Here is a 12,643-nt window from a genome sequence, read left to right on the forward strand (position 1 = left end):
AAGCCCGCTGGAGTCTGCCGGGGTTTTTGCTGCTTTCTCAAGAGCACTGGACAACAGTACAGTGAGTCATGTACTCTCCATGGTATAATCACTTTGAAGTGAAGCCTTCCAGTGTCAAACACACTTCTGTACACGTTAAAGTGTCAGTTAACCCTAATTACAGAACTTTTACCTGTTGGTATGTGTTCATGCAGGCAGTTGTGGTTTTATGTGTGAGGGTTTCAGATTGTCTTTTATGGAGCTCACAGGACTGTTGACAGCTTGCACTGCGTGTACCTTTGTTCAAACAGCATGTGCCTGCGTTATCCACATCGGAGGGGCAACGCTTCTGTGAAGACAACGTTGTGTCTGTCTATCTGTCACATCTGTTGTAGTAGGGTGAAGGGAGAAATCTCAAAGACAGATGTCGACACTACAAGAGTTTTGCACATGTTTTTGACGAGGCTGTTATTACACCGGCACTGTTATTATTTCCGTACAACGTTACCAGCCCACCGCTATCTGAACAGCTCAGTCCCCTCTGCCCACCCAGGTAGAGCACACTGCGTAAGTCTGCCACTCTGTCTGAGAGCCGTCACACCACACGGAGTCTGATTTCCTCATGTTGGCAGCCTCGGACTGCTTCGAGCTGAGCTGCTGAGGACGGAGCTGGAGCACAGGGGTCACTGCGAGGAAGAACAGTACTGCTGTTCCAGAAAGCTTCCAGGCTGTGTGTGTGTGTGTGTGTGTGTGTGTGTGTGTCCGTGTGTGTGTGTGTGTGAGAGAGAGAGAGAGAGAGAGAAAAGGATCAGGACGAGTTGCTGACGACTCCTGTCAGCACAACACAAGGCCCTGCTGGGGACAGGGATTCAGGCACACACACACACACACACACACACACGCATGCACGCACAGACACACATGCACAGGGCACCCAGCCCAGCACTCATGTACACACACTTGCGCACTGAGCCAGCTAGCTTCACTGGCAGAGTTGGCAGATTGCTGCAGTATGAAGGGCGCAGGGGACAGACAGACAGGCACACTGGGGATATTTTTGATTAATTAGGTCCAAAATGTTACAGCGAAGAATCTCCCTCAGCTGTAATTACACTCGGAACAGATGAGCTTTTTACTAAGACACAGCTGAGATAGAAAATGTGTGGAGCAAGGCTTCAACCCCACGCTGTCCATCTCTGTCCCCGAAGGTACAATCTACACCGCTGAGAGCTAAATACTGGACCGGGGCCAGAAAGGTTCATATATTTTCCCTTTGAATCTTTGAAAGTGTTAAGAATGTAAGTGAAAAACTTTGGAATAAAAGTTATGGTTAATAAATGTGATAACAGATTGTTGCAACTGTTTCCAATTAGTACAAATTTGCCCCAATAAGACATAAACTGTAACGGCACTAATATATACCCTTGTTAAGGTAAACAACAGTAACAACAAATTTAGCATGTTCTTTCTGACAGTGCACACATCTATGATGTCATGCTACAGTACGCTCAGCCTTTACCACTAATTCATCTGTGACATTTAAAGTAGATCCTCAATGGATACGCCTGCTCCCAGACTTCATTAAAGCCTTGTTAATGTCAAACACACCCACAAATATTTGCAGATAATCTCACTGAATTAGCTTTAAAAGAATACATGCCGTTTCTGGGAAAGTTTTTGTCCTCTTCCCCAGAAAGCACTGGATGTGGTTTCATTTTATGATCTTATAGGGCTCGTTAGAGAAGGACTGAAAGGCGTCTAATGGGACCTCGGTCATTAGCACCCAATTAGGGTAGAAATTGCATTTGATTGTGCATCATTGTGGCAGGAAGGGAGGGTGCATTCAGAAAGTCAAGAGGAGAAAGAGGAGGGAGGAGGACAAACAGAGAGTAGGTGAGGGACAACGTCTCTAATCCAATCACTGAAAACCAGACTCCATTTCCAAAGAAAAACTCATATGTATTATTGTATAATGCACATAAAAAAAGGTTGATTCCTGGGCTGCTCATGTTGCAGACTGAATTGTAATTCAATAGGTGTCCTTAAAAGCAATTATGTCTTGATAAAGGAGCTGTGTGTTCTTTTCGTTTTGGGCTTTTGGTTTTATATTTCTCCTGATGAGGGCGGCTGTACTTTAATGATTAGCATTTGATATCGAATACTCATTCAGTTTTTCAGGATTGTTTTTATCTTGAGAATATCCGTTTTGATAATAAAGATACATTTTAAAAAAAGCAATTACTATGATATCTGATTTACATTTTCCATCTCCACTTAGGACGTGCACTTCTCCAAACAAATCATTTACATTTACCTTTTTGTCCTGACTCATCGTCCTCTATATTTCCAGCTCTGCTAGCAGCATTGGTCTTGCTATGTCAATGCTGGTCAGTCAGTAGGTGTATTGGTACCACCACTTTGGCCAAGTCTGAATCTTGATAAATAACTATTTTGAAATTTGGCACATACATTCATTATCCCCAGAGGATGAATCTTACTGACCTTGTGTCTTTCATCAGACAGCACGAGAAGGACAAAAAGATCATATTCAGTGGAATATCTCAATATCAGCTACCGTGTTTGGTCCAAAATTTGGTACAGGCATTCTTTGTCCCAAGAGGATTATTTATACTGACTTTGGTAGTCATCTGTCTTTTCATTCAGTGGCACTAGAAAGAAAACATTCTCATTCATTCAGTGAAATATCTCAACATCAGCTAGACAGATTGGTCCAAAATCTGTAACAGACATTGATGTTCCCCAGAGGATGAACTGTAATAACTTGGGTTCATTGTAGTGAAATGAGTAAACTATCAGAGTACTCTGACATCTTTGCTTCCAGATGGACTAAGCTTAAGTTTTGTAGGCTTCTTTGAGGGTGAGTTCACCCATTTTACACATTAAAGTGTGTTTTCCAGCAAGGCACTCCTATGATTCTCATACACTCACTGTGGTCAGTTTCAAATAAATGATCAAATTCAATACAGCACTACTTTTGAACATATGCAGTGTTACTCTACAAGACCTGTTAAAACATTTTAATGTGCAAGATTGGTTGAGTCACCCTTCAAACTTCAGACATGCAGTCACACCAAAGGGTAGGAGAAATCTGGTTGAGTACAACTTGCAGCTTATTTCAACAGATTCTATTTAATATTCTAATATCATACACACACCTACGTCTTTTTTAAGGGAACATGACAACAACCCAATTTCAGTTAGGTAAGACATATGAGTAGTCAGACCTGCAGTTCAGCCTTATGTCCTGTCCTCGTGAAACTGTTGGTGCGACACAAAGCGGAATAACGGCTTTTTAGCCATGTTGCTTCCTTCCCAGATCTCAGGAGTTCACAAAAATAAGACCCAATAAAACTGAATTATTGGAATTATTTGTCAGTCCATCACAACATCAAAGTTTTCCTATCACAAAGCTCATACAACCAGCCTCCTAAGTGCGTCAGCTGCACATCAACACATACTCATAACTCACGGGCTGACTGTCTTAAGTTGTTGGTCATCGGCCATCTCCAAATTTTAATTAGCTGGGCACATCTTGTTCGAAAACAAGATGAAAATACTTATTCAGAGCCAGAATTCTCAGCACTTGGCCAAGTAATTGTTGAGTCACTGGATTGGATCAACAATCCCATCAACAGACTGCAGCAGTGTGTTTTTGTGTCTTCGTGCTTTAGACTAAAAGGATTCTACTTGTATCTTAGCACTTGTATCTTTCTACTTGTATCTGCCCCTTTCAGATACAAAGGATACCAAACTTTTACAACCTCTGTAGACTATTACCCACAGGTAATCAATTAATCAACACTGCTTTCATAAGTCAAGAGGCCTTTCTCAACACAGAGTACGCCATCTTTGGACAACCGCCCAATAAATGCATAAACCTTTCACCAGCAACATTTATTAGACTTTTACTCCAAGATCTAGAGTCATATGTTCAAAATCCTACAGTGTGCGATACAAATGTTGTCCTGGGATGAATGTAGACATTGACTAGGCAGTCGTTTCAAGAGCTGGCTTGCTAGCCCCAGAGGAGACTGTCTCGTCATGCTCTTTTATGGCAATGACCTAAAATCACGTCAAATTTCTGACTCTTACCTAGTTGATTCAGAGGAATGCTAAGATACAAGTATTCCAGTTACAGTAACACATGATCCCTCCTTTTACACCAAAGACAGACGGAAAGCCCGCAATATGGTTCATCAAAGTGTACAAAGTCCCACTGCCACCCCTGCATCCAGCTTTGGACTGTGGCTGTATTCTATTTGGTTACTGGCATCACTCCCCACTCCCTGCTTGGTGCGTCCTTTAGGGAAGTCACGAGGTCCGAGAATAGACGCCAAAAATCAGTGCTTGTAAGCCTACATTTACTACATTCACATAATAATCCATTCCACATGAGTTGTCTGGCTGAAAAGGACCATGAAGCCAGCAGTGACCCTTTCGCACCAACAGCAAGCCTAGCTGCTTTCTTGTCAGTCTATTTTTTCTTTGCCCTTTTGAGTCGTTCCTTGACTTTTGAAGGACTTTCACAAACTGACTCAACTTTGTGTTTACAGAAAAGACAGGGCAGCAAAAATTCCCCATCTTTCCCCTTCACTGACTCCTTCTGCAGTCTCTGAAATGATGCATCCATTAGGCACACACAGGAGACTTATCGAAACGAAACAGCATGGCTGCTCTGTAATCAGTTATTTGTACATACTGACGACTGGGCCAGAAAAGAAGCAGGCACAGCAGTAACTCTATCAAAAATGCATTTAAAGCATGAATAAAACATGCATTTTGACCTTACTGAGGTTTAGTATGATGTCAGCAGTCATGTTAAGATTTGTCAACTTCCTGTCAATTTTTCAGGATACATTTTGCTGCCATGTCAGTGCACATTCGGCCAGATCTTTGACTTCCTGTCACACACACCACATATGTGAGCAGTGCATTTAGTAGTGGGTAATCAATTGACCTACATCTGGATATGGATCAGAACCATTGTGGTGATTACACCTAGTCAAGGGCATATCTCTGACTGCTTTGCCTCATACTTCACAGTGAGGAGGAACAGAAACGAGAGTAAGGAGAATCGCATCTGTCACTCTGCTGTCTAGTTTCAACTCTCACGCAGCAGCAGTGATAAAAATAGATGCATCCATCAGACAGCTGACACTCTGTTGTTCCCATGGGAATACCATCAATACAGTGAATGTGTTTTTGTTTTTTTCAACTGCGTGTTCAGACGTCAGTGTCATACGTTACTGTAACGTTACTGCAGCACTGACATCAGCGAGTCACACTGAGCCGGTGTGAAATGAGGGAGAACCTGACCTTTACCTATGTCTCTCTTTGTCTCTGTCTTTGTTTGCCGGCAATAGCTGCGGTCACCTTTCACCATTTTGAAGTTTTCTTTATGAAAACATAAAGGCTTTATGTTAAACACTGAATAAATAAAAGTCTGAATATGTACAACAGATTGCTTATATCAAATGAAACATTGATTAAAAAACGATAAAACTGAGAGGGTAAATGCTGAGGATGATTATGCTACTGTATCCTGTGAATATTGCACATTCTTGAGTTTGCAGGTAGCCGTTCAGTTCAGCTTCATTAGCCTCCTGTTCTGTAAGACCTGATGTGGTTCGGAAGTGCGTCACCATGGTGGACAGGAGGTCGTATGGAGGTGCCACATGTGGTTGGCTTAAGTTGGTCAGTTGTCCTCCTGGATCCACACGCTTTATGTATTTTATTATCTGCATGTATCAGAAATGTAGTCGTTGTAATCTGCGTACTCTCAAACCTGTTACACCTGTAGTCTGTCCTTCTCTGTGGCTCTTCCTGAGGTTTCTTCCATTTTTTCCCTGCTAAAGAGGGGGTATGTCCTCGCTCGAATCGAGAGTCTATGGAGACAGAGTGTCAGACATGGTGGGAATTGTACAGCCCCCTGAGGCATTGTTATTTTTAATGACTTGACTATGTCAGACCAAAGCAGAGAGATGTGATGTGGATTTACCATTAGAATCAATTACCCTGGACTGGTCCTAAATTGATACCGGCTCCCAATTGGTCAGAAGTATAATAGTGATAATCTCCTACACAGTCTGCACTGTTGCCAGGACCATTATTTTTTTCTTTGAAACAGTTCTAAATGAACTTTTTTACCTTTGTGAAGCCTTTTGTCAAAGGAGCACTCTGTCGTTTTGTTGAAGAAATGCTCATGAGAAGAGAAAGATGTGTATTGGCTGATTTTCTTCTAAACAAACTAAATAGCTGTCTTTGTTTTCATGACTGAATAAACTGAATAAACAAACTGAGCTTAAAGGACAAGGTTTTACTTTGTTTATGTGGCGGACCCTGCCACCTTCCTTCAAACAGTGTTCTGGGACCTCTGAGAACAGCTTGTTTATTCTCTTAGGACATAAAGTTTGTCTTATTACCTCATTCATATAGAAATATTAAAATCCTGTGTTTGAATTTCTTCTCTAAAAATGCTCTGAAGGTCAAACTCAGGGCTCCGTGCAGAACAGTCAAGTGTTTCCATTCTAAACGGAAGAAAACAGTTCCTAATGGAGCTTTTGTGTGTGTGGGGCATTGTCATGTTGAAAAGTGAACAACACCCTCAAACCAAAGGTACACAAAATGATGGGTCCACATACTTCTGGCGATAGAGTGTATCATCTTATATTGGGTAAATTAAGGACGAATCTCCTTAAATTGTACCAACAATACTGTGCTGCCTTTGGTCCCTTCAACCCACTGAATTCTCCACAGCTACCATGCCTCCCCCTCACAGAACAATTTTATCTTCTGCCATCTTATCCACGATGGGTCCAGTAAGACGAACAGAAAACTTTTGACTCTCATTATAAAGCTGCGATGGAGGCCAATTTACCGTACAGACGACTGAAGATCTATGGCGACTGGTGTAACTTTTCCATAAAGGCAGAACAAGGCTGTAACTGTGCAGCGCTGACCTTGGAGAGCGCCGCCAGGGACGCTCATTTGATATGCATCACCGGAAAGTTCAAGTAAGTAAGTAAGAAGGAAGAAAGTGAATGGTGATGAAGGAGTCCGTGTGTCCCCTGTGTCCTCTGTGCCTTTTTCGGCTTTCTGTTTGTGCGTGTGTGTGTGCGTGTGTGTGTGTGCAAGAGAGAGAGAGAGAGCAAAGCGAAGATGAGTAAAGATAGAAGTAATATTATGAGTTTGTTCTTAGTGAATATGCAGTACTCAACATGAACTTTGTGGTTTGTGGTCAGCCACTCTTACTGATCAGCCAAAGTCATCGAGCCTTACTTTGAGTTCTCACATATTGCAGGACGAAAAACAGCCCGAGTGACGTGACAGTGTTACTCCAGTCTGCCCTCTGTATCATACTTGTTCCTGCAAATATGTTACATGTCCCTTTGTCCCTTTCATCAGATAAGAAAACCATCCTAAATAATGGGATCATCAAAGTTTAGTCATATATCAAGCCTTGCATTTAAACTAATACACAAGGAAAATCTGATTTTTGTGAAGGTTTTCAAATAAACTAACCCTAATGCAAACTAATGTTTAGGGAGGAGATGGATGAAGAGGCAAATAGCTGAGCAGGTGTGTTCTGAGAGAGAAGAGAGGCTGCTCACGTTTGGTTTGACCTTCTGTCCTGACTGATTGGATCGTAAGTGGACCGCTTCAATACACACCTGAGTGTAAATGCACAGATCTGACCACCCAGCTCTACATACACCTACATCATTGGAAAAAACAGGTACGTTTATCATGCAAAGAGGAATATCTTCATGTATAACGGTTGCAGAATAGTTAAGAATGTGTTGTAGACAGTGTTTCACTGAGTTTATACAGTTTCTCCTGATGCAACAAGTCTAAAAAATGAGCGTTTTTCAAGGGAGTCTGGTGACTTTCTACACTCTTCTCTCTCCAAACAAGTCGCCTATATCAGTTACGTAAAGTTTGGTAAAATGTGACGTGTTTAACATCAGTATGTCATGTTCTTTAATACAGTTGGTGTAAATGGTGGAATGGTTTGAAACAGTGTTCAAACAGCTGCTGGGAGGTAAGACCCACTTGGGATACGGAAGCACACAGGATGCATTTGAAACACGAAAAACAGGCAGGCTTTTACAGTGATGTCGTGACAAACTGACACTTTTAACAAGGTAAGAAATATTTTAATGTGTTGTATTCAGTGCAAAATGTTCAAGAAGGCACCGATGATGATGAAATTTGCTGCGGCCGCTTCTCAGAGTTTGTAACAACTAAGTTTGTCTCAATCAACAGAATAACAACATGTCAACCGTTGTCCACACTGGCCACGCCTACGTTGATGACATCACAGTACCTTTTTTGAAATTCACTCAGGCCTCAAAACTCTGACCCAAGGTGTCACCACTTCCTCACTCACTAACTCACTCATCCCAACAAGCACTTTTCCTGAACTGTGCAGACCAGACATCAAACCATTCCCCCCAAAGAGAACTGTTGCTTTAATGTGAGGAATGCTGCTAAACCACAGGGATTGGCTCCTGACACCAGACAGCTTTCCACACAGATTAGATATCAGTGAGGGGAAAAACTCAAAGAACAGTGTGTACTACAGCATGTGCCAGAGATGTTGACAGAGCTGAAGATGGAAAAGACATGAAGTCAGAAAAGGTCAAAGCTATTTTCATGCTACTTCCAAGAACTGATTCTGAACAGAATGGATTCTTGCCCACGCATCCACGCAGCCTACCTGTGGGTTGTCCTCCATGACACAGCGGATCTTCTCCACCACGTCAATGCGGCGCTGTCGATGCAGGGCATTGATCAGCTTGGCCAGGTTGGCATCGCTGTCGCGGATGGTCCAGTGCTGCAGCGCGGCATACGCCCGCTCGTGGTCCGACGAGTAGCCGTTTGAGAAGGCGGCGACCTCCCTCTCTGTGGCGTTGGCCAGCGACTGATACATGTCTATCCACTGGGTGCCCACCTGAGCCGCCACCAGCTTCAAGATATCCACCCCTGAGCAGAGAAGGAGAACCAAACATTGTGAATTATTTGTCCAACCACTAATCAGCCATTCACTATAAAAAAGGAAGGAAAATGAGACTCAGATGACTGCTGGATTTGCTTGTAATTGAAGAATGTAGGCCAGTGGCTGTAAGCTGTGCTAACTAACAGGATGCAGCGGCAAACAAATTGCCTCATTTCTAAGTAATGTAGTCCTCATGCTCACGCTCCGCACAAAACACCATTGTTCTCTCTCTATCGTTACACTTCACGTCCGTATGCTGTGTGTATAAGAGTCTGGAACTCTGGAGTTATATTCTTTCAGCTCATGCCACTAGTTTGTTATGTAAAGACATCTGTTAATTGACTGGCCGACTCTTCCCCCGGTTGCCACCATCCGGTTAACATTTGCGGAAAAATGCGGAGTGAGATGTCAAACAACTATTGGATGTTGGCTACAGATCATTTTGCATCATTTTTTTCATTGTATGTTTGCATTAATTTCAAAGCAGTGATCAAATGTAACTTATTACATTTATTTACTTGTAAATGTACTCACTAACTCTTTTTACACTTTAAGACTTTTGAATGGTAGCAGCTGTAACACAAGCAATTTCCCTTCAATGATCAATAAAGTACTTGGCCATTTTTTTTTTTTTTTCAAGCCCGGGTCCGCTGCAGCAAGGACAAAGCCTCTGTATATGGGACACCCGCTCTACCAACTGAGCTAAAGTTTTTTCCGTTTTCTGAAACTTTGTACCTCTACATTTACCCAACTATATTTATTTGATAATTTTAGTAGCTAGTTACTTTGCAGATTGTATTCTGCATCAAAATCACAATTGGCTGGACTAATAAAAGGTATGCAATACATACATATGTAAATACACAATGTTTTACATTTACTTATATAAGTACAATTTTTACCAAGTAAATACTTTTGACACTTCAGTTCACTTAATATCTGAAGACTTCTACTGAAGTACTTGGGGGGTAAATTTCACTTTTCACTTGTTTAAAGCAAAAAATTGGTTTTCATTGCAGAACCAACAAACTGAACCACATTATTTTGATGATTGAAATCACCAGACCCTTTCAGACATAAAGCTCTATTGCACAGCTAGTGCAGACAGGGTGCTTTCCCCGTCATGTTGTCCAACTAAGTCATGAGGCCAGTGGCACTCAAGGAGCAGAGAGAATCTCCTCGGTGCAACAGGTCCACCTCTTAACACCTCAGCTTTCCAGACACACGCTATGGATTGCAAATACACACAAGGTGATGCAAGAGGAAGCCATCAGTGTCATGCCATCAGTCTTGTATCTCCCCGGATCAGCTGCGGCTGTCTCTTATTACCGTCTGTAGACGAACACCTGCTGTATGGTTGGAAGGTCCTGAAGACAGACAGCTGTTCAGCGACTGAGGAATCTGATTTTTAAGAGCTCTTCTGCGATTACACCCAACACGTCAGGTTGGATCTCATTGTAATTGATCACAGGTGAGATTGTTTATAGGTTGACCTTCCCGAGAATCTTTCGAGCCAGCATCCAACCCAGAACTGAATTGGGCACTCAGTAGGAGAGCGAAACAGTCCCAGCGCTTCAGGATTTATAAGTTTGTTTTCTTCTTTTGGTGACAATTTAGTCACACCACTGTTTTTTCGAGGAAAAGCAGGGCTTTTATACAGAAGTCACATGGACTCACAAGTGCTTTGTTGTGTAACAGAACAGGAAGTCAAAGATTGTAGCCTATGGGAAGAGGTCAAAACAAATACTTTAACAAGAAAAACATGATGAACTCAAAGACCTGTCAAGACTTGTTATTCATCTGGTGCTAAGAATACCTACAGAAACAGAACATGGTGATCAGGGAAGATAGTATTTTACTCTTGAATCTATTTAATCTTTCTATTAAGAACTGTTCACAAAGCTGTCCAATTATGTTCATAAATCTACACAGTTACGCAGAGTTATATTTTATTTTACCCTTTTTCTACTGTTGTTCTGAATCACATTTCTTTTGAAAGAGCGAGGCAAATATAAGGAGGTTCATACCCTGTGGGGGGATGCCGTACAGCTGCTTTGCGATTCGCAAAACCTGTTGTTGTTTTTTTTGGCGAAAGCTGCAACAAGCTGCACAGAGCAGATCGCGCCAACAGGAAGTCAGAGACACAGGAACCCCGTAGAGCATCCGGCCAATTTTCAAAATAAAACACCCTAAGACACCCGATTGTATAAAAACAAAAAAATTACCAGATCAACAAAGTCGAGCAGGCAAAAGGATTCTGAAACATTCCCGCTATGAATCTTGCTCTCTTTATACATTCATGGTATGATGCGGTGCGGAGGGCGGAATAAAACCTGTAGCTGGCGCACAAGTTTATTTTCAGTAATGTTCACGTTTTTTTAAGTGATGAGTTTGTTCTTATAGTTTAATCTTAATAGTAAGTTTTCTATTTATGTTCTTAAACTAAATGTTACTTTTTGTGAGTGTTTTAAAGTGTGTCTGTTCAGAACATGGTGGCTTATGTTATGTTGGTAATTGTCATTTTTGTGCTGGTTTATAGTTATAAATCGATATAAGGTTTATATATATATATATATATATATATATATATATATATATATATATATATATATAGTTTAGGTTTTCATATCGGACAATATATACGCTGATAACGATACATCTGTGTTTGGCTAATATTGTAATATTGGCCATGTAACTGGTGTTTTACTTTAATTCAGTTATAAAAAGACAAGTGTAGTAGGTAGAGAAGGAAGATAACTGGATAAAATGGAACTGTAGAATTAGAAATGTCACACTTATGGTTAAGGTGTCCTGTAACAATGTCCTTTGAGAGGTGTACATAGGTGTGTCGGGGCAGTGTGGTGCTCCCATTGAGCCATTCCCCCTTGTTAAAAATGTGCAAATGTGTAACAAACAGCTAGCTAGTGTCTGAGACGCAATGTTAGCATGTAGACATAAGTGAATTAACGGCTTACCCCTCCGACTAGACTCAGTCATGTCAATTTAACTCAAATGTTTCTCTGTTATGAAAGCGTGACTGGTGTTCCTAGCTTGCTGTGCTGTAGCGTTAGCATTGTTAAATGGATAAAGATGCTGTTAAAGTTGTTAGTAATTCGTGATGACAATCTACAAACCAGCTGATGGAAAATGTAGACCAGGGAGAGGCCCTGCAGTTTGGTTGTAGTCTCTTTATTTGGGGAATAATTAGACAACAATTAAATCAGGTCTTGTAGGTTTACAAATATGCAGTGACTCACTATGGTGTTCAGCCTAAACCTGTTCAGGTGCATATATGAATAATGGCCACGCCAAAGTTTATTAAATCAGAGTTTCTCTTCCTGGTCTTTACTCTGCATTATCTGGTTCATCTTTCACACTATCACACTCACTCACACACTCATCCAGTTCCCATTCTTCATCTCCATGCAGTGTATATTCTTTGACATTTCACCAATCTAGTCAATCATTCATTAAACACTGAGAAAGTTAAAGTTAACTTTTTGGAACCACTTTTTCACTTAGCATGAATTGACTGAGTTGTTTCAAAACACTTTGTAAGCATATCTTTCTGAGTATCCACTTTTTCTGTGTTGAAATTCCCCCCAGGATTTACAGAATAAATAATTATAAGTTTTACAATACCAA

The 12,643-nt window shown here is 41.3% G+C and overlaps 1 protein-coding gene across 1 annotated transcript in view; it reads right to left on the minus strand.

The window, feature by feature from the left end:
* Positions 1 to 12,643, minus strand: part of tnfrsf21 (tumor necrosis factor receptor superfamily, member 21) — a 51,645-nt gene that overhangs the window by 9,021 nt on the left and 29,981 nt on the right. The window contains exon 4 of the mRNA XM_030405971.1: positions 8,720 to 8,985. Coding sequence (XP_030261831.1) covers positions 8,720 to 8,985 — 266 coding nt within the window. The remainder of the gene's footprint in view (positions 1 to 8,719; positions 8,986 to 12,643) is intronic.

The sequence above is a fragment of the Sparus aurata genome, chromosome 22 (genome assembly GCF_900880675.1).
Source record: "Sparus aurata chromosome 22, fSpaAur1.1, whole genome shotgun sequence".
Taxonomy (NCBI): Eukaryota; Metazoa; Chordata; class Actinopteri; order Spariformes; family Sparidae; genus Sparus; species Sparus aurata.